Here is a 23,001-nt window from a genome sequence, read left to right as displayed (position 1 = left end):
CTCATGGCCAGCTAGCTCCACTGCCTCTTCAGTATTCTCTAGCTCCCCAAGCAGGGTGGCTGCAGCTTCTTCGAGCTCCATCAAAAATCTGCCTGGGGGTGGCTCCTGGCTTGCCAATTGTTAGCCGGGGTGTTAGAGGCTATAGCAGCTTCACTTTGAAGGCACATAGGTCAGCCCTTTCCCTGCCTTACCCATGCCCCCGTGGATGTGGACATATTAGCTTGCTTTTCCCTGTCCTTTCCCACTCAGTGGATGCAGGCACATTGGTTCGCCTTTTCCTGCCTTTCCCACTCATCTGAGCCTCCGGAGTTCTTATTACCTCTGCTTTCATCACAGCGTTTAAAAAAAAAAAAAATGGAACAGAGGTTTTTCTTTGATTCTTCTATGGGACCGGAGCTGTGATACTCGGTCTGGTGAGATAAGAGTGTTTTCTAACTCCTCTGGGGTGGGCCCGCGATCGGGGCATTTTTGGCGCGAAACCGCCATTTTGAATTTTCTCGCCGTTTTCGGTGATGGCTGCAGAGAATGTAAAGCGCTGTTCCCGGTATGGCAAGCGCAAATCAGCAGCGGGGCTCTGTAAAGCGTGCTGTACAGGTGTAAGAGCCGGCTCAAGCATGGCGAGCGATGATTCTTCCCGCTCAGAGCTGGCAGCGGACGCCATTTTGAATTCTCCGCATTGGCGCGGCCTCCGTAGAGAAGGAGAGCCCTGAGCCCGGGGGGGGGGGGGGGACCTCGAATTGAGGCTATTCAGGGAGCGGCTAGCCCCGGATGGGATCTGGGTGTCCAGGGCGAGTTTTTCTCCCCTGATTTTGTGTTATTATTGCATAAAGCATACATGCTGAAAAGAGCTCTCCTTCAAGGGTCGTCTGAGGCCCCTTCTATTGTGTGTGTGTCCCCCCCCCCCCCCCCCCCCCCGGTGGATTCTGGCCTGGGACTGCCCGCTGAGGCTATTTTCCCTGATAATTGGCATAAAGAAAAGCGTAGAAGGGCTAATTCCCCTTCAGATTGTGGTGCACCTCCTTTTTCCCCCCCATGGTCGGGCTGTGAGGATTCGGAGAGTTCTGGCAGGCCTTCGTGGTCTGAGGAGCCAGAGTCAGGTGCAGAATTACCACAGGATCTGGATGATCCCTCCGCGTTGAGGATTTTCCACCATGATGAGCTGCCAGCGCTTATTTCAGATGCCCTACAGGTCCTTTCTATTGAAGAGCCTGACAGTGGCACGGCCTCCTTTGTGAATCCTAGGATGGCTAGTACCAAAAAGCCTGCTCGAGCCTTTCCTTTGCATGACTCCATCCAAGAGCTTATTTCCGCTCAGTGGGCTGACCCCGAGGGACCTTTGAAAGTTTCCAGGGCTATGGGGCAATTATACCCTCTGCATGAGGAGCATTTGGCTCGCTAGTCACTGCTCTAGTCACTGCGGTGACAAAGAGAACTACCCTCCCTGTGGAAGGAGGAGTTGCCCTGAAGGATATACAAGACCGTAGGCAGGAAGCAGCACTTAAACGGTCCTTTGAAATTGCAGGTCTTACTGTTCGGGCGTCTGCATGCAGTTGTTATGCTGCTAGAGCCTGCTTGGCGTGGTTGCAACAGGCAGTGGAACAGCCCGGAGATGGAGCAGAGCCCTTCTCGGATGTGGCTCCGCGGCTGGAGTCGGCCTTGTCCTTTTTGGCTGATGCCCTTTATGATATCGTCAGAGCTTCGGCTAAACAAATGGCAGTTGCAGTGGCGGCTCGCTGTCTTATTTGGCTACGACATTGGGCAGCGGACATGGCCTCTAAGCAAAGGTTGGTGAAGTTGCCCTTTCAAGGCCTTCTCCTATTTGGTGAGGAGTTGGGGAAAAAAAATTGTTAAAGGCCTGGGAGATCCTAAACCCCAGCGCTTGCCCGAAGATAGGCCGAGGCCTTCCTCCAAGGGCCAGGCGGTCCACTCCTCTTATAGACCTCGCTTCCGTGAAGCTAGAAGGTACCGCCCGGGGCGTTCTGCTGGGTTCACTTCTCGTGCCCGTTTTTCAGCAGAGGAACTCCTTTCGGTCAGACAAGCGTTCCGCAGCCTCCGGCTCTAGGCCTGGAGTTCAGGGGCGACCCTCTCAATGATGGTGCGCTGGCCCCCTCCTCGCTTCCTGTCATCGGAGGACATCTTTCCCTCTTTGCCGAGGAGTGGGCCAATATTTCCTCAGATCAGTGGGTTCTGGACCTGATCAGAGATGGCTACAGAATAGAATTCAACGCCCCAGTAAGAGACGTGTTTGTGAAGTCCCGATACGGTTCTGCCGCCAAACGGGCGGCGGTAGAGGAGACTTTGCAAGGTCTGATTCAGTTAGGAGCCGTGTCCCTGGTACCTCCTGCCGAACACGGCTACGGCCGATACTCCATCTACTTTGTGGTGCCGCGAAAAGGTGGGTCTTTTCGCCCTATTCTGGACTTAAAAGAATTAAACAAGTCCCTGAGAGTGCGGCATTTCCACATGGAAACCCTGTGCTCCGTCATTGCTGCGGTACAGCCAGGAGAGTTTCTCACGTCTCTAGTCCTGAAAGAAGCTTTCTTGCACATACCAATTTGGCCCCCGCACCAGAAGTTTCTGAGGTTTGCGGTGTTGGGAAAACATTTCTAGTTCCGGGCCTTGCCTTTTGGCCTCGCCACAGCTCCCCAAATCTTTTCAAAGGTAATGGTGGTAGTAGCTGCTTTGCTCAGGCGAGAAGGTATGAGGGTTCACCCATACGTAGATGACTGGCTCATCAGAGCAGACTCTGTAACAGAGAGCTATCAAGCTACAGCCAGAGTGGTCTCAGTACTTCAATCTCTAGGCTGGGTCGTCAATATGGCCAAAAGTCACCTGACCCCCTCACAATCTCTAGAATATTTGGGGGCCAGGTTCGACACAGACTCGGGCTATGTATACCTACCCGAGCTAAGGCGGTGCAAGCTTCAGAATCAGGTCCGTCTGCTCCTGAGGATGCCCCGCCCACGAGCTTGGGACATTGTCCAGCTGCTGAGATCGATGACAGCCACATTGGAAGTGGTGCCCTGAGCGAGAGCGCACCTGAGACCTCTACAGTATTCCCTACTTCAAAGATGGTCTCCAGTTTCTCAGGATTATCAATGCAGACTTTTTTGGCTCCCTGCGGCCCGACTCAGCATGGAGTGGTGGCTCTCAGACAGCATGCTGCGGCGAGGAATGCCGCTGGCGCTCCCTGATTGGTGTCTAGTAGTGACAGATGCCAGCCTGAAGGGCTGGGGCGCACATTGCAAAGGGAAGCATGCCCAGGGTCTATGGACACCCGAGGAGTCGGAGTGGTCCATCAACTGCCTGGAGTTGAAAGCGGTGTTTCTGGCGCTTCTGGCCTTTCAAGTGACCCTGGAAGGATTGGCTGTCGGAGTGATGTTGGACAACACAACAGCAGTGGCCTACATAAATCGACAAGGCGGCACTCAGTGCAGAGCACTGGCCACGCAGGCCGAACAGATTTGCCACTGGGCCGAGCTGCATCTTCAGTTTCTGTCGGCAGCTCACATTGCAGGTCAGAGCAACGTGCAAGCCAATTATCTAAGCAGGCATCAGGTCGATCCAGCAGAATGGGAACTAGCAGACGAAGTATTCCTGCAGATATGTGCCAAATGGGGCAAGCCCGTGATGGATCTTATGGCGACAAGTTCAAATGCCAAAGTCCCGTGCTTCTTCAGCAGACGGAGAGATCCTCACTCGGCAGGGTTGGATGCCTTGACTCAGCCCTGGCCTCCGGGCCTATTGTATGTGTTCCCTCCATGGCCCTTGATAGGGCGCGTGCTCCTGCGGATTCGGCTGCACCCAGGAGAAGTGGTCCTCATCGCCCCGGATTGGCCCAGGCCTTGGTATGCGGACCTCCGACAGATGCTAGTGGAGGCTCCCCTTCCTTTACCTCTGGTACCGAACCTGTTGTCACAGGGCCCGGTAGCCATGGAGGACGCCTGCCGTTTTGGTCTTATGGCATGGCGATTGAGAGGGCGCAATTGAGGGACAAAGGCTATTCAAACACAGTCATTTCCACTCTCCTGCAGGCCCGCAAGCGTTCCACTTCCATGGCTTATGCCAGGATTTGGCGCCAGTTTGAGTCTTGGTGCGCTTCAAAAGCGATCACACCCATGCGGGCTCCTGTCTCGCCGATTCTGGACTTTTTGCAGGATGGTGTACAAATAGGCTTGGCCTATAATTCCCTGCGGGTGCAAGTGGCAGCGTTGGCCTCCCTTCGTGGTAAGGTTGAAGGCGTGTCTTTAGCTGCTCATCCAGATGTGGTACAGTTTCTTAGTGGGGGGCTCCGGCCTTCCGTGCGAGCACCCTGTCCAGCTTGGAACCTGGGGCTAGTTTTGAAGGCCCTGCAGGCTTCTCCTTTTGAGCCGCTTCGGTGAGCATCAGAGAAAGATTTGACACTAAAGGCTGTTTTTCTTGTGGCCATTACTTCGGCGAGACGGTGTTAGAGCTCCAGGCACTGTCCTGTAGAGACCCATTTCTGCAATTCTCAGAGTCCGGGGTCACAGTTCGGACCGTGCCTTCCTTCATGCCTAAGGTGGTTTCAGCGTTTCACCTAAACCAGCCTATTTTCTTGCCCTCCTTTGATAAGGAGGAGTTTCCAGAATCTTTTGGGCAGTTGCACCTGTTGGATGTGCGCAGGACTCTGCTGCAGTATCTGCGAGTTACTATCTCTTTCAGGATCTATGATCATCTGTTTGTTTTGCTATCAGGTCCTCGCAGAGGGTCTCCAGCGTCTAAAGCCACTATTGCCCGCTGGCTCAAAGAAACTATCTTTTCAGCTTATCTGCTTGCCGGCCGGTCTCCGCCTGTAGCCTTTAAGGCGCATTCTACCAGAGCGATTTCTTCCTCTTGGGCTGAAACTGGAGCACTCTCTCATCAAGAGATATGCAGTGCAGCAACAGGGGCTTCTAAGCTCTCTTTTGCCCGACATTACAGGCTGGATGTGGCTGCTAGGAGGGATGCGCGTTTTGGAGCACAAGTGCTAGCGCGTGGTGTGACCTGTTCCCACCCTATATAGGGATTGCTTTGTTACATCCCATATGTAATGGCTTCATCTGCTTGATGACAAGGAAGGGAAAATTAGGTTCTTACCTTGATAATTTTCTTTCCTTTAGTCATAGCAGGAAGCCATGAGCCCTCCCTGTATGATTGTCTGTATGCTGTGAATCTGTTTCAGGTTCTGTTCTTGTTTCCTGAAGTTCCTTCCTTGGGAGAAAGTTGGAAAACAGTCTTCAGGATTCATGTTCACTTATAGGAGGATGAGTCCATTCCCTCTAGTTTATGTTTTGGAGGATGAGTTTATTCCCTCCAGGAGGTTGCGTGTATCCCCTCCAGTTATACAATAAGGAGGATGAGTTTATTCCCTCCAGGAGGATGTGTTCATTCCCTCCTTTTGTGTTCATGCCCTTGTTAAGGGGCCATCGTTCGCTGTGAGGAAAGTTCATGTTATTCCCATTGCGGTTTGCCATACTGCTTTGGAAGCTTCAAATACTGAAGAGGCAGTGGAGCTGGCTGGCCATGAGGCACTGTGAAAAGTTGAGTGCTCTCTATCTCCCCCTGCTGGTTGATGGACACAACCCATACGTAATGGCTTCATCTGCTATGACTAAAGGAAAGAAAATTATCAAGGTAAGAACCTAATTTTCCCATTGGCTGGAAAGTAGTTTTCAACCAAGAAGATTGTGAGCTCTTTTACCTTGGAGAATGCCTCCTGCTTCTGCTGGACGCATCAATGTTGTGCTGTTGGCAACAATGTGCTGATAGCTACCCATACCTTATCATCCATGCCAGATCTGTCCAGACAGGTGGGTTATGTCCCTCTGCTAGCAGATGGAGCAAGAGAAAAACAGCACAGAGCAGACTTCACTTCACTTGGCTGGTGCTGTCTTTAACTTCTCACTATTTCTCTGGCTCCCACAGATTACTGCAGACATGTAGCCCGATACAGCAGCTACGAGTAGGGAAAGGTTATAGGTGCAGATTTCTGGTGCAGCACAAACCAAATCCAGGGGATGCTGCAGGCAACAGTCCTTTGTAGCTGATTCCCCCTCCCCCCCTCCTTGGAAATAGACTAGAGGGCTAGGATTGGATGAGGCTTGTCCAGTGAGCCCAGGAGTGTTAAACTCCCTACCACTTCCCACTTATTCTTGTGAAGGTTTGTGGCTGCAGTGCCTAGCGTTCTCCTCCCCTACTCTTGGGAAGGGGCCTGAGGTATGGTTCCTAAGTTCTGGGTGATTAAGGGTTTTTTTTTACTTTTTTTTTTGGAGGGGGGGGGAGAAGCTTTCACTGCAGCCCTTTGCCAGACTGGTCTTCTGTGATGCTGTAGCAGGATTGGGACTTGGTCAGAAATGATCACACTTCCCCTATCTTTCTTTGCACTTGTTTCCAGTATGTCTGAGAAAAAGGGAGGTAACACACTGGCAGTTCAGCATGTCAGGCAGTGTATTTGGCCTGGGAGCTGGCAGGTGAGCAAGCATCAGCTGGTTGAGTGCAGTCTGCTGCCCCTCTGTTTCTTCCAGTATGTCTGAAAGGAAAAGTGAGATGATGTGCTGAAGGTGAGTCAGGCAGTTCACATATCAGCTGGTGCATTTGGCCTGGCTTGGGAGCAGGCAGGCAGGAAAGCACCAGGTGCAATCTGTGGAGGTTTAACACCTAGCCAGAAGCGAGCTGGAACAGTTTCCAGATTAAGCTGTGGCCCATGCAGTGTGCATGAAATAAGACCTAGTTAGTGGTCCTCTATTGATGGGATCGGCATCCATTTCATTTCTGCTCTTCTATGCCAAAAATACACAACAAAAACATGCCGGGCTCTCTCTCTCCCTTTTTCCCTCTGATACAGAAATAGGGGAAGTTTATGAAAGCTACATATGTCCTTCAGGTATGGCTGAGCCTGCGCAGCCCCAGTTCTCTTACTGTGTTCATATTTCACCAGGAAATCTCACATGCATACATGCATGTTGAGGCTCCTCTCTGCTCCTCTAGCTTGGATCCTGAAGGAAGAAATGGTGGGAGAGCCTGCATAACTGCCTCTGCCCATCTATGCAAGCTTTCCAGAGTGCCTGTAAGGCCAGATATTAGGCTTGTGGTGCATGAAAAATTCCTGCAGCCTGAACATTTAAAAAGGAAGGAAAAAATCCTTGTGGGTCCTGCTTCAGCAGCACCTTCAGGTTCTGCTTTGAGCCCTTCTGAGCTGTAATCTGTGTCCCTTCATTGAAGCAACCAGGGATTGAGTGGGCAATGTTTAGGCTGAGTGAAGTAGTTCTGTGTATGAAATACTTGGGGGTGATCATATCTGATGATCTTAAGGTGACCAAACAGAAAATACGATGGCCAAAGCCAGAAGGATGCTCTGGTGCATTAGGAGAGGAATGGCCAGCAGGAAAAAGGAGGTGATAGTGCCCTTGTATAAGTCTCTGGTGAGGCCCCATTTAGAACAATTCTAGAGACTGCACCTTCAAAAATATAAACAGGATGAAGTCAGTCTAGGGGGCAGGTACAAAATTGCTCAGTGGTCTGTGTCATAAAACGAATGAGGACAGACTTTATAAATGTATACTCTGGAAGAAAGGCAGGAGAGAGGGTATATGATAGAGACATTATTCTGTGTAGCCTATTTTGGGTGATGATTCCAATATGCTGTGCTGTGGGCACTATTGGTGAATCCGTAGAATATGCAAATTGTGACTTTCTTCTTCTTGCTGCTCTCTTTGTATTATATTTTTCAATAAAAAGATTTGGACCTAAATATGTCGGTGGCATTAATGTACAGTATATTTTCAGGCTTCTGGTTTGGGTTCTAAGAGGTGTAGAACTGAGGGGAGGTGCCAGAGGCACCAATTCCCTCAGAGGAGGTAGGGGAGGACTCCGAGACTTTCTCAGTCCATAGGGGGGAAAGGGGAAATTGGACTTGATATACCGCCTTTCTGAGGTTTTTGCAACTACATTCAAAGCGGTTTACATATATTCAGGTACTTATTTTGTACCAGGGGCAATGGAGGGTTAAGTGACTTGCCCAGAGTTACAGGGAGCTGCAGTGGGAATCGAACTCAGTTCCCCAGGATCAAAGTCCACTGCACTAACCACTAGGCTACTCCTCTACTCCTCAACTCAGATTCTGAATCTGAGGCTCCCCTGTCTCGAGAAGCTGAGGAAGAGCGGTCCCATGTGATCCATCTCTTTTGGTGAGAGGAGCTGTCTCGTCTTATTGACGAGGTTACTAGGGCCCTTTCTATGCTTTGGACTCCAGCTGTTGACCTTGTTGAGGATCCGCTTCTGGAGGGGCTCACTGGGCCCCCTAAGCATTTTCCTCTTCATAAGGCTCTTATCCGCGTGATGATATTTGGAGTGGCAAAATCCTCTTAGAGGTGCCAAGGCTTCTTCCCAAGAGCAACTTTTCGATACCTTATACAATCAATGGTCCTAAGCCATGCAGACTATTGCAACGGAATATACGCGGGCTGCAAAGAACATCTCATAAAAAAACTCCAGACCGCACAAAATACAGCAGCCAGGCTGATATTCAGCAAAACGCGCTTCGAAAGTGCCAAACCCCTTCGAGAAAAGTTACACTGGCTCCCAATCAAAGAATGGATCATCTTCAAAATATGCACCTTAGTCCACAAAATCATATATGGCATAGTCCCGGGATACATGACAGACCTCATAGACTTACCAATAAGAAACAAAGTCAAATCGTCAAGATCTTGCCTAAACCTACACTACCCAAGTTGCAAAGGACAAGACAACCAACCTATGCAGCCGGCTTCTCCTACTTAAGCGCACAACTATGGAATGGGCTCCCAAAAGCTGTGAAAACAATCTATGACCACTTGAACTTCAGGAAATCACTAAAAACCAACCTCTTCAAAAAGGCCTACCCCAAAGACCCCATCTAACCCTCTTCACCTACCAACATAGCATGACTGTGACCGAACAGGACAACACACAATCTTCATCCATTCCGGCCCTCCACTTATACCTCATATGATCACTATACAACTTTGTATTTGTTAACCACCGACTGAGCATACGCCTTTGACGGTAATATGTAAGCCGCCTTGAGCCTGCAAATAGGTGGGAAAATGTTGGGTACAAATGCAACAAATAAATAAAATTAAAAAAAGGCTCTGGATCACTTTTATACCTTTGCTCCGGAGGAGGTTGAAAGGTATTGATCCTTTCCTAAGGGGAACATTCTTGTCATGGCTTGCACTAAGGCAACTGCTGTGATGGTCCTGGGGGGTTTGACTCTGAAGGAGCTTCATGACAAGAAGGTGAAGCAGCAGCTCCTGGCCTTTTCTGTGGGAGACGTCCAGTATTTAGGCCGCCATTTGTGGCAGTTATATGGCAAGGGCCAAGCTGTGGTGGTTGCCATAGCTCCCCAGTGTCTCCAGAGGTGGCTTGCGTAGAGTCTGGGCCAGGCTTGCTTAGAGTGTGGGACAGCCTTTTTGACAGGCATTCTTTCTGATTTAGTCTGCTTAGCTTTCTGCTCAATGGCCGCTTCGGTGTTTGGCCACCAGTGGTTGTTGCTTCACCACTGGGCAGCGGATGTGGCCTCCAAAAAGCTGTTGAGTCAAAGTCATGCTGTTCTTGCTAAAAAGATATGGACTCACTATCCCATATGCTTTTTTACTGTACAAACGTGGACACATACTGGTTACAAGTACGGGATAGAATTAAATCCATATTTTCTATATCTGACAATCTCACCTATAAAATCATTATTTTTTGATCCTCCTCACCTGGCATTTCTGTCACCTCAGACAATGCTAAACTGTTTAATATGATGATTGCACTTGCCATTCATAATATTGTTCTTCATTGGAAAAACAACTCTTAACGTCTCCTGTCATGAGTGGTGGGGCCACTTTTATCTATTTAGAAAGTATGAAGAAATAATAGCCCATAAAATAGGCTGATTTATACCTGCCTTTCAGATAATTTGGTCACATGTAGATTCATATTCTTTTTCCTCACTCCTTTGATCCTCTCCCTTTCTAGAATGTATGCCTATCTCCCTTATACTTGCAATTTACAGATTTCTCTGTATAGTTTTATGATTCATTGTACATATTTGTATTTCCCTGTATCAGCAGTGTTATTTTCTTTAAGGTTTTTCTTAAAAAATTGTACACTGTTTGAAAACTCATAAATAAAAACTTTAAAAAAAACTTGCAGGCTCAGCTGTGTGCTGTTTGATGCTGATAGAGGAGGAGTTACTCTGTGAGTTGGAACATTTGCTGCTATCTGTGAGTTGCTTCTGTGCTTACAATTTACTTCGATTTTTATCCTGCTGCTGCTCCTTGTGATCTTGGGCAAATCACGTAACCCTCCATTGCCTCAGGTACAAATTTAGATTGTGAGCCCTCCTGGGACAGAGAAATATCCAGTGTACCTGAATGTAACTCACCTTGAGCTACTACTGATAAAGGTGTGCGAAAAATATAAATAAATAAAATAAATATTTAATTTTTATTAATCCTTTGCTGTTAATTTATACTGCTTTTAGGCTTGACTGCCAAATCCTACTGCTTTATATGGACTAACAACAAACTGTTAGGTGTAAGTGCCTAATAGGTATGTGTCCCTTTTATATATTTTAGGATGTATGTCATTTTGATAGTTTCTTATTTTCTAAACCCCTGCGAGTATATGATGATGATGCAAGCTTCACTTTTAAGTTAATCTTGTGAGTCAGACTAGCCCCTTTATGTTAAATAGCCTGTGTATTTATATGTGTAGTAAGGTTTATGATCTGTTATGTATAACTTATATGTGTATTAACATTTTTGTCAAGATTGTTTTTACAATTAGATACAGATATGTATGTTGAGTGTATGTTTATGTTTTATTTATTCATTATGTTCAAGATTCTTATGATTTTATATGTTTTTGCCATACAGTTGTAGCCCCTGATGCAGCCTCTAGGAAGGTGAAATGTGGCCACGTGGGGCATTGTATGTTTTAAAGTGGTGGGAATAAAAGCATTTTAATATCAGAAGGCACATATTCTGCCTTTGCGGACTGCTTGGTATTACTTGCAGACTATGGTTTCCTCTTCAGGCCTTCTCCATTCCATGTGAGTCAGGAGGTATGTTTATTGTCCTTTGTGATGGAGGGTTCATCCCCTGTGGACTGGACGCTCCACAAACTGGATGTCCGGAGGGCGTTTCTCCAGTATTTGAAGGAGACAAATAAGTTTCATCTCTCTGATAACCACCTCTTTGTGGTCTTTTATGGCCCTCAGAAGGGCCAGGCAGCCTCTAAGGCTTCTGTTGTGAGGTGGATTAAGGCAGTTATTGAGTCCACCTACATTGGTTTGGGTCATCTGGTGCCTCAAGGCCATTCAACTGGGGCTCAGGCAGCATCATAGGCGATGTCTGGGCTGTTTCGCCTGAGGAGATTTGCAGAGCAGCTATGTGGTCCTTGCTATATTCCTTTGTTAAGCACTGCAAGTTGGATGTTCTGGCCAGGATCCATTTGGGCTTTAACAGAGTGGTCATTCAGGAGGCCTTGTCTTCCTCTGCCTATTAGGTCTGCTCGGTACATCCTGCTGGTTCAGAACAGTGTAAGCTGACACTAAGCAAGGAGAAATTATGCCATACTTGATCATTTTCTTTTCTTTAGTCAGCATCACTGTTCTGAAATCCTGTCCTTGAAAGACCTCCGCCCACGATTCTGGGTATGCTCAGTCCTTTCTTATTAGAAATAACTGAAAAAGAAAAATATTGTATTACTATGCAGCCATACAGGGTTCCTGTGAGATGACTATTCCCTCGTATATGCAGAGTAACAAGTTCCACTCTGTGGTGTTTTGCTCACTGGCTTATCATGATTTGTGGTTACCAAAAATGCTAGAAGCCTAAAAAATAAAATGGGAGAGTTAGATTATATAGCACTAAGGCTCACTCAGCTGGCAGTAAACGCTGAGACGCCCATAGGAATATAATGGGCGTCTCAGCATTTATCACCAGCTGATTTTTACCGCAAACTAAGAACATTAGGTCGGCTTTGTAAAACACCCCCTAAATGAAGAGATAGATATAGTAGGCATCTCAGAGACCTGGTGGAAGGAGGACAATCAATGGGACACTGTTATCAGGGTACAAATTAAATCACAATGATAGAGTGGATCAAATAAGAGGTGGGGGTTACTCTATATGTTAAAGAGGGAATTGAATATTTTACATGAAACAGCAGCATGTAATCTTTGTGGATAGAAATTTGATGTGTGAAGGGAAAGAGTATACTAGTAGGGTTCTACTACCATCCGCCAGGACAGAACAAACAGACAGATGAACAAATGTCTACAGAAATTAGGAAAGCTGGCAAATTGGGCAGCATTATAATGGTGATTTCAATTACCCTAGCAATTAATGGATAAACGCTACATCAGGGAGCGCTATTCTTAGATGTAATAAATTACTACTTCTTGGAGCAACTGGTCCAAGAACCAACAAGAGGAGGAGCTATTTTAGATATATTTCTTAGTGGAATGTAGAGCATGATATTAGAGGTAACGGTGTTGGATCCGCTGAGAAGCAGTGATCATAACATGATCAAATTTGAGCAGATATCTGGAGTGAAATCACTAAAGAAATCTACTGTAGCAGTATTTAATTGTCAAAAGGGTGATTATGACAAAATGAGGGAAACGGTTAAAAAGAAGCTGAAAGTGTCGGCCGCAAAGGTTAGGACTTTAAATCAGGCATTGGACGTTGTTTAAAAATACCATCGTGGAAGCCCGGACCAGATGTATTCCACGTATTAACAAAGGTGGAAAGAAGAGCAAATGGCAGCCAGCATGGTTAAAAAATGAAGTGAAAGAGGCTATTAGAGCCAAAAGAGCATCCTTCAAAGAATGGAAGAAGGATCCAAATGAAGAAAATAAGAAGCAACATGTGCAGTGTCAAGCTAGATGCAAGGCATTGATAAAGAAGGCTAAAAGAGAATAAGAAGAAAAACTTGCCATTGAGACAAAACTCATAACACCTTTTTCAGGTACATCAGAAGCAGAAAGCCAGTGAGGAAATCTGTGGGACCATTAGATAATGAAGGTGCAAAAGGGGTTCTCGGAGGGGACAAGGCCATAGCGGAGAGATTGAATGAATTCTTTGCTTCGGTCTTTATGGAAGAAAATGTAAGAGATCTACCTGTACCAGAAATGTTTTTCAAGAGTCACGATGTGGAGGAACTGAAAGAAATTTCTGTGAACCTGGAAGATATACTGAGCCAAATTGACAAGTTAAAGAGTGATAAATCACTTGGACCAGGTGGCATGCACCCCAGGATACCGAAAGAACTCAAACATGAAATTGCTGATCTGTTCTTAGTGATCAGTAACCTGTCGTTAAAATTGTCCGTAGTACCTGAAAATTGGAGGGTGGCTGAGTAATGCCAATTTTTGAAAAGGGTTCCAGGTGTGATCCAGGAAATTACAGACCGGTAAGCCTGACTTCAGTACCGGGAAAATTAGTGGAAACTATTATAAAGAATAAAATTATAGAACACGTAGACAAGCATGGGTTCAGCCAAATGAAGTCTTACCTTACCAATTTGCTTCATTTCTTTGAACGTGTAAATAAACCTGGAAAAAAGGTGAGCTGGTTGGTGTAGTTTGTCTAGATTTTCAGAAAGCTTTTGATAAAGTTTGTCATGAGAGACTCCTGAGAAAATTAAAAAGTCATGGGATAGGAGGCAGTGTCCTCCTGTGGATTAGGAATTGCTTATTGGACAGAAAACAGAGGGTGGAGTGGAGGAGGGTGAATAGTGGAGTGCCACAGGGATCTGTACTGGGACTGGTGCTATTTTATCATATATATAAATGATGGAAAACGGAATGACGAGTGAGGTGATTAAATTTGCAGATGAAACAAAACTATTCAAAGATGTCAAGACACATGTAGATTGTGAAAAATTGCAGGAAGACTAGGCATCCAAATGGCAGACGAAATTTAATGTGAACAAATGCAAAGTGATGCACATTGGGAAGAGTAATCCGAATCATAGTTACCTGATGCTAGTGTCCACCTTAGGAGTCAGCACTCAAGAAAAAGAGGGATGCAAAATAAGACCAAGAATATAATAATGCCTCTGTTCGCTCCATGGTGCGACCTCACCTTTATTATTGCAATCAATTCTGGTCACCGTTTCTCAGAAAAGATATAGTGGAATTAGAAAGGGTCAAAGAAGAGTGACCAAAATGATAAAGGGAATGGAACTCCTCTCATATGAGGAAAGGCTAAAGAGGTTAGTGTTTTTCAGCTTGAAAAAGAGACAGCTGAGAGGGGATATGATTAAGGTCTATAAAAACCTGAGTGGTGTAGAACGGGTAGAAGTGAATCGATTTTTCACTCTTTCAAAAAGTACAGTTACCAGGGGACACTCAATGAAATTACATGGAAATACTTTTGAAACAAATAGGAGGAAATTATTTTTTCACTCAAAGAATAGTTAAGCTCTGGAATTCCCTGCCAGAAGATGGACTAACAGCAGTTAGTGTATCCAGGTTTAAAAAAGGTTTGGAAAATTTCCTGGAAGAAAAGTCCATAGTTTGTTATTGAGATGGACATGGAGGAAACCACTGCTTGTCCCAGAGCAGAGGAAATGGTGACAGTGGTCCTGCTGAAGAAGCAGAAGGTCTAAATCTAGGCCAAGGACTCCAGCCACTAGCACTCCAGCTACCCTGGCCTCTATCTTGGGAGAAGGCAGGCCAGGTGGTAACAGACAAGGCAACATTTACTAATGGGAACAAAGCTGAGGAAAAATAGTGGCCCTCAGATACTGTGGTGAGTGTGTCAGATTTGGTCTGGATGGAATTTCTCTGCAGGACCTGGCAGCAGCACACATGACTGACACCATTATCTGTCAGAGCCACCACTTATGGGACCCTGAAGTGTAAGGAAGGGAAGAAGTGGATGTGGCTTTGAGGGGTAAGGTGAGACAAGTCTATGAGTGGACCTCCATATCAGCTTGGTGAAACTCCAGGGCAAGCAAGTTCTTCAGCCAAAGAAAGAAAAGTAGGAAGGGGGATGCTAGTTATCGTGGACATATCCAGTCTCCTTCAAATGTTTCTGCTGGGGGCCTGGATATGCCCTGATCCAATTTCTGAAGGGACCAGTCAGTAGTGTTGCTTCACTTTTTCCCCTCCAGTTGGATTATTCCTTCCTGGAAGATCCCTTCCATTCTCTCTTACAGCCTTGGCTGTTGAGAGAATGAGGCAACATAGCAAAAATACTTAGTGTCAGGTGATAAGAACTTTTGATGCAAAAGAGGATTGCATTGAAGACTTATGTTAGAGTTAGAAACATCTGCATGTTCAGTTTTGAGAGGATACTATTCCCCTTGAGGGATCTATTTCTTCAGTCTTCTTGACTGGCTCTGGGACACAAGCACAGAAGCTCCCTCACTATTCTTCCAGATGTAATATTCGTTTCTGGGTAGTTGAGCATGTAAGGCTCCTTTCAAGTCCCACAGGGAAGCATCTCTTAGGTCTTGGGGGGCAGAGATTGTTTCCTTGGGTAGTTTTTAAAGGAAAGAGTATCTCTGTGACCAATATTCTTCCCCTTCTGAAGATAGTGTTTTATTCTGGCAGAATCAGGTGCTCTCTTTTCCAGTGGCAAAGAAATCAAGTGATATAGGTCAGAGGAGGGGTGGCCACTCTCAGGTCAGGTGTTGGTCACCTTTGAGATGTTTGTAGGTGCCAAGGCCCTTCTAAATTTTGGGATAGGTCTATGATCTATTGATGTAACCTAATAAGGCAGAGTGTCTTTAAGGCATTCATTTCAGGAGGAGTCAAGGAAATAATTACCTCAGATCAAGCCCAAAGGGCTGTCTAAGTCGCTGGTAAGAGTGCAGGAGTCTTCATAGGCAGAGTTAGAATCTGTCATCAGAGGATAATGGTAGGACAGTGCCCTTATTTATTTAGATTTTGCTCACACCTTTTTCAGTAGTAGCTCAAGGTGAGTTACATTCAAGTACACTGGATATTTTTCTGTCCCAGGAGGGCTCACAATCTGAGTTTGTACCTGAGGCAATGGAGGGTTAAGTGACTTGCCCAAGATCACAAGGAGCAGCAGTGGGATTTGAACCAGCCACCTCTGGACTGCAAAACTGGTGCTCTAACCACTAGGCCACTCCTCCTTCATTGTACCCTTAAGTGTGTCAGCATGAGTATGCAGATCTGGAGGTTTGGCACCTTAGGTGTAGGTGTCTTGAGAGCTATTGTGGCTTCCTACTACCTGGTCTTGGGTACATCCCACCCATCTGGTTTGGTCTGGCATGAATGTTAAGGAGGGGGCATTTATGATTTACCTGTCAATTTCCTTTCATTGTGTCCTGCCTGACCAGTCCAGAACCCAGCCATGGTAGTTAATGGTTCTGTGTCTGATAAATTTAGAAAACTAACAATGAATATGTTGCATCCCACTCTGAAGTTGATTGTAGCCTTGGTGTATGGAATTCTCATTCTTGGGTTTGTGACCATGAAATGACTATTTTGACTGCATCATGTTTGGCTTTGGTGGTGCATTGAAAATCCAAAACATAACAATTGTCTTCAGTTGTCTGAGCTTGATATAGGCTACTGAGTAGCTGAAGACAGCACTAACCCCTGCAAGGGGAGTGAAGTCAACTTGGCTGTTTTTTTCTCTGGCTCCATATGTTGGCTGGTAGGGAGTCATAATACATTAACTGGATTGATCTGGCAGGACTCAAGGAAAGGAAATTAACAGGTAAGTCCAAACTTCTCCTTTGGGCCACTAACCGCAACACAAAATGGAGGAGCCAAATAGATTAATGCACGTTCCACTAGGAGATCATTTTTACTTACTGGACAATGTCACTTCAAATTTGGAGGTTGGAATGCATTGCAGAGTTCTAGTAGCTATAGCAATCTTGGAGAAAACAGGAGTTTTGGTGGTATTTGATACAATAACAGAAAAAGACCGCCTGACTCATCTAATGTGCTTAGTTATTCCCATCCACATAGCTAAAATATATCTTAGCTCCCAGCCAGGCATACAGCTTGACACATTTTAAAGGACCAACAAGAAAGACTGAAGTACATGAATATTTGAGACCACACAATTTTTTTTGTTTGTCTCTTTGGTGGTTTTTTTTAAGGCAGCTGAGATAATCTTATGTGGTATTGAAAGCTCATGTGCTACATTCTCTTCTTGGTTATTTGAAAGGTGAGGTAACATACAAAGACTCCAGTGTGGTGGAATAAAATACAGGGAGTATTTATATTATTTGTTTCAAAATACATTTATATACCACCTTCTCAGGACTAAACAATTAAGTACATGCAGAACACATAAATACATCATAAAGCTGTAACACAATAAAGCAAACCATACACAAGCAGACTTCAAAATTAAAAAACCAAAAACAGCAGCAGCTGGAAATGGCCATCACAGTACTTATTTCTCATTCCCAAAACACTTTATCAGAAAGGCAGCTGCTCAATACTTATTCTAATAGAGAAAGTCATGGGATAGATATTCAGTGTGGTTTAACCAGGCAGGAGAGAGTTGCCCGGTTAAACCATACTGTCCAAGTCAAGAGGAGATATTCATCAGCACTTAATTGGAGAATTCCGCTAAATATCTGCTCTGACCACCACAGTGCTGATCGTTCCAGGGGTAGAGTCAGGTTGGATCTAGAAGTTATGCAGTGCACTGCTGATATTCAGTGCCAGTGCCCAGATAACCATCCGGGCAAGTAGGACTGCGTTGATAATGTTTCATCATAAATTTTCTTTAAAACCACAGATGGTTATGGGTCCAACAGACATCTTTTTGCCCATAAACCCATAATTGTCTTCCAAGCGCCAAGTGAACCAAGAACTTGAATGTACTCACAGATTCTACTCCATTTGACATTGGAAGTGCCATAACCTTCACAGTACTATTCAATGGCTCATGCAGCTGTTTCGTCTTCAGAGCCAAGTCCATTTGCAGTTTAACTGTCTTAGCCAAAAAACAGTTGGCAAGAAATCACAGTCTGAGCCATTTATAAGATTTACAGCCCAAGTTACCTTTTCCCTTACAGCTTACCCACAGTCATAAACAACTCTCTAGCATTGCTTTCAGCTGCCTTAAATCAATCTGAAAATAACTTTTCAGCTTTTTGGGTAGCCAGGTAATATTTAATGGTCATCAATTTAGATTAACAGGATATAAAATTTTGGAAATAAATACACAGTAACACCATAAATGATGGCAGATAAAGACCAGCACAGTCCATTCAGTCTGGCCAACAAGGCAGCCAGAGCCACACTGAAATGCATTTTCACTTTTTGTGATCTGCCACATCTAGTTTTTAACCAGTGTCCTACTGGGCATTTATACATTATTTTCATTTGCTTAGCTTATCAATAAATCATGGTACAGTATGAGCTGAGTGGTTAGTTCTAGTTCTAAGTGTGTAGTCTAGTAGTTACAGCAGCACAGGAAGCCAGGGTTCAAATTCTGATGGGCGTTATTCATAAATAGGACCCATTGCTTAAATCGGGGCCTGCGATAACACAATGCATGTTAGTATGTGATAATACAGTTGAGCACTTCAGAAAATCTATCCCTTGGATTGTAAATCCTTTGAAGATAAGGGAATACTACCTACTGTACCTGAATGCAACCCACCTTAAGCTACCAGTGAAAAGATGAGAGCTAAATATAAATGAAGGGTCTCAGATAAAAAGAGATCCAACTAATTTCTTATCCTGCTTTTACAGGCTGACTTTGTGTTGTGTTGAAGACTTCAATGGCTGCATCATCCTCTTCTTCCTCAGCTGGAGGGGTCAGTGGGAGCTCAGTCACAGGATCTGCTTTCAGTGTGTCAGACCTGGCTCCTCCTCGGAAAGCACTTTTTACATACCCCAAGGGAGCTGGAGAAATGTTAGAAGGTGAGTGTGTTTGAAGGGTGTAAGGGGGCATTTAAAGGCAAAGAGCCTGCACACACATTGATAAAGGCAGAAAGGTTTGCATTCAAAAAGAACAAAGGGTCTCAGAGAGAGTAGGATGGGAAAGACTTCTACAAAAGCTAGGGGAATCTGGGAAGGTGGTCAGTATGGCAAAGGCACAAGCGGAGAAATATCTAAGGCAGTAAGAATGAACTGAGAAGGTTCAAAGGTGGGACTGGAAGACTGAAAGGTAAAAAGGAGGAATGTATAAAAGGTAGCAAGGAAAATGTAGATGCACTAAAGAAGGAATTGGAGAAGCGCCACTGATGGCACATATAATAAAGCACACTCAGTCACACTGTTTACAGAAAACAGAGTTTGCATGGAAGCAGCAAAAATGAAAAAGTCACTGAAGCCAGATGGCACAAAACCTAAGAATGTGTTTCCCATCTTAGCCCTAGCTAGCTACAATGAATGCATATAAGATCGATTTGCATGCACTGATTTCCAGTGTGTGCAAATCTATCTCATGCATATTCATTATGGCGAAAGCTATACTGGTTGTGTGCCTCCAGACAAAGAGTCTTAGAATAGCACAATCTCTCTGAGTTGAATAGCACAATCTCTCTGAGTTACCTTAATATCTCCACTGGCAATTCTGTTGAGTAACATTTGGAGACAGGTGTGATTTCAGAACACTAGAGTGGGTCAGATGTCATCAACCTTTATAAAAGTGGAAATTGGCCACTGAATCTCACTTTGCTGGTCTTGTCAGTCTCAAGTGGGTAATATTAAGCACCTTATATTTGACTGTGTGTGCATTCGTAAATACTGGCTAGAAATCTGGTCACAAATGTATTTGTGGTGCAGAAGATATCCATAGGAGCAGTAAATGATAGGTGAGATCTGGAAGTAATGAAACAGTATGGAAGTGCAGCGGCCCGAGCCAGAGAAATGCTAGCGTGTACAAAAAAGGGCATATCCAGTGGGAGGGAAAAAAAGAAAGTGATAATGCCTCTGTAAAGGTCGTTGGTGGGATCTCATCTGGAGTATTGTGTTAAGTTCTGGAGGCCATACCTCCAAAATGATATAGGTAGGAGATAGACAGCCTAGAGAAGGTCTGTCCAAATAGGACACAAGTTAGCAATTTTGTGTATCCTGGAGAAGAGAGATTCAGCTAGAAGAGAAGAGAGATTGAGATACTCAGTTCATAAATAATGCTCAAAAACTAAATAGTATATTAGCAGAAAGGAAGTTCTACAATGAAAGGTCTTGATATGAGACTTAAAGGGGTTAAACTCAGATGTAACATTAGGAAATCTTTCTTCACAGAAAGTGAGGCCAATGCATGGAAGAACAATCTCCCAGTGAAGGCACAAACTGTAACAATTTAAAAAAAAAATGAAAAACAGAGATCAACTAGTCTTTGGCATTGTAACAGGAAGAAAAATGTGCAGACTTGGCAGACCTTACAGTCCTTATCTGCTATCTCATTCTGTGTTTTGAGGGACCTGGTGCTCAGCATTAACACTCTGTGCTCCTATGTGGGAGACACAACTGTGTCTCCTTTCAGGGTTTTCAGCACTCACAAAAATGATACAATTACACGGGAGGAGGGGGTGCGGGGGACGCGGAGGAGTAAACGGTTGCTTTTGTATAGGCATCCCAGATGGTATAAGAGCTGGGTCCATGTTGAGAAGATGTTTCCTTTCCAGTTATCACCCAGCATTTTGGCCTAAATTGTCACGGCAAGGAAAAAATGTCTGTGCTTTTGAACAGTGTATTGTGCTGTATACCATATTACCTCAAAATATAATGTGGCCTTGAATATAAGACAACTTTCTTATATTCAAGCTAATACAGTAGAAACAGTTTCATGTGCTAGGCATCTTCCCTCTAAGCAGCAGGACCAAGGAAAGCTGAGCACCTTTGGTGAGTGAATGCAAGCAGGATTTGTAAAGAAACGGAGTAGCCAGCTCAGTGTCAGAGCTGTGTGTTGCCATGCAGAGGAACTGGGCTCAATTCCTGAAGATGCTACAGAAGCAGCATTAACACCCTTAAATGGAGGGAGTCCTAGCGAACATTCAGTGGTAATATCCAAGGTCATAATTGGGGGTTTATGTTCCTGGGGTTCCAGAAGGAGCCATTGTTTATACTCCTGGCCAAGGACAGTTACTGTGATGACAGGACTAATCTGTGCAGGGATATGAAATGGGAGGAAACACCCCAGAGAGCTGCTAATGAAGGCTGGTTCTAATGGAACTGGAAAACCAAAAAGGAATAGGAGAAAACTGCTGGACCAGAGCATAAATGGGACTTTTAACAAAGTAGAGCATTTTCAGCTGATGGACTACTACGTATTTTTCCATTGTGAATACAAGGTCCTTGCTATTATGAACCAGACCACTAGGTGGCATACATTGATTCCAAATTATCTAAAGTGTAGCACTTGTAAGCTATGATACTTTTTATTAGATACAAAAATATGTTGCATTTTGAAACTATAAAGGTTCTTTCTTCAGATGTGAATAAACAGAAAAAGGATAGTACTTTACAGTGGAACTTTCAGCAGAGGGCAATCTCTTTCAATTGAAATAAAGCTATGGAATTGGGGGGAAGGGGGTTATAGGATGAAGGTGAAAGGGGACATAATTGCTTCTTTATGGAGTGGCTTCCTTGTGGAGATAGTGGAGGCCCCCGCCCGATATTAACCACCATTTAACCAGCAGGAATGGCACCTGGCCAGTTAAATGGTACTTAGCCGGCTATCCAGCAATTTTCAGCGGGAGATAGCTGGCTGTCTCTCACTGAATATTGCTGGCTAGCGCCTAGGAGATAGCTGGTTATATCGCACGATATAACCAGCTAAGTTTGGCAGCCAAATTTGGCCACCTCAATAGCAGGCCTATCTTTGGCCGGTTCCAACTTAACTGGCCAGCTCTAAGTATTGGCGTGGCCATTTAAGTTGGAATTGTCCAAAAATAAACCGCATATTCAATGCCGGTCACTGGAAACGGCCCTGCATTGAATATCTGGGCTCAGCACTGACAGTGGGAGGCAGCCCATCTACCTCCCGCAGTCTGAATATTCGTTCCAAAGATTTTTTCTGAATTGAGGAAAGCATGGGACAAGCACAAAGGATCTCTAATGGAGAGAAGGGATGGATGGGCAGACTGGATAGGCCATATGGCTTTTATATACTGTCATTTTCAATGTTTGTTTTTCCACTAATTTGTGTGAAAAATTGAGAGAAATGTACTAGATCCCTAACACCTGCTTGAAAGTACGGATTAAGAATCAAACACAGACATCTACAGTTTACTATATGCAGGGCTTTTTTTGAGGGGGTGCTTGGGGGTGCTGAGTACCAGCACCTTTTCCATTGTCTGCTAAAATTGGCCTATGGTCCCTAAGTTTTAATGAAAGAGCTCAGGCTCTACACACCAATTCTACCTTGTCATAGATTTAGTGAATGATTGCAGGAGGCCTGGCTATTGTGGGGTGGGGTTTCTCAGTGATCACCCCACCCCGGACCACTCCCCGAAGGGTGGCCTGGCATTTGAGTACGGCACCTTTTTTGCTAGACAAAATGCACTGACTACTTGTCACATTTAATTTTTGGTGTCACTGTGAATCATTTTCTTTTAGCATTGATTGATTGTGAAATAGATGAAAAATCTTCAGTGACACATTATGTTGAAAGTTGAAATCATGTTGTACTGCTGAGTGGTTTTAGTAACATGGGAATTTCCCTCTTCCATAGCATCCTATCAGACCAGTCCAGACCAGTGGGTTATGTCCCTCTACCAGTGGACGGAAACAGAGGAAGAAAATATTTCTTGTGACTTACCCCTTAAGGGGTATTATGCAGCATAGAATGTTCAGCGGATGGATGATGGGCTAACTAGTTTCAGTTGACCTCTAACTAGTCTTTTGGGATCTTCTGCTCCTGAGCAAGTTTTGTACTGAGACTCCGGGGGTGGGGGGTGCCTATTTGGCTTGTTCTCCAGAGCCAGCTTCTCAGCTGTGTTCCAATTGAGTGGGGGGTGCTCCTCTGGGCTTGTTCTCCTGACCCAGCTTAATGTTTGGGGTTC

The 23,001-nt window shown here is 45.0% G+C and overlaps 1 protein-coding gene across 3 annotated transcripts in view; it reads left to right on the top strand.

The window, feature by feature from the left end:
* The window catches only part of ANAPC16 (anaphase promoting complex subunit 16), a 69,114-nt gene that overhangs the window by 21,738 nt on the left and 24,375 nt on the right, over nucleotides 1-23,001 (top strand). For 2 of the 3 annotated variants that reach the window (XM_030203494.1, XM_030203493.1), the window contains exon 2: nucleotides 18,740-18,910. In XM_030203494.1, coding sequence (XP_030059354.1) covers nucleotides 18,769-18,910 — 142 coding nt within the window. In that variant the 5' untranslated portion in view covers nucleotides 18,740-18,768. Of the gene's footprint in view, nucleotides 1-18,738; nucleotides 18,911-23,001 lie in introns of all 3 variants that reach the window. The other variant, XM_030203496.1, reaches the window with a different exon arrangement.

Source organism: Microcaecilia unicolor, chromosome 5 (genome assembly GCF_901765095.1).
Source record: "Microcaecilia unicolor chromosome 5, aMicUni1.1, whole genome shotgun sequence".
Lineage (NCBI taxonomy): Eukaryota > Metazoa > Chordata > Amphibia > Gymnophiona > Siphonopidae > Microcaecilia > Microcaecilia unicolor.
Note: the sequence above shows the minus strand (reverse complement) of the source record. Positions and strands in the feature narration are given on the sequence as shown.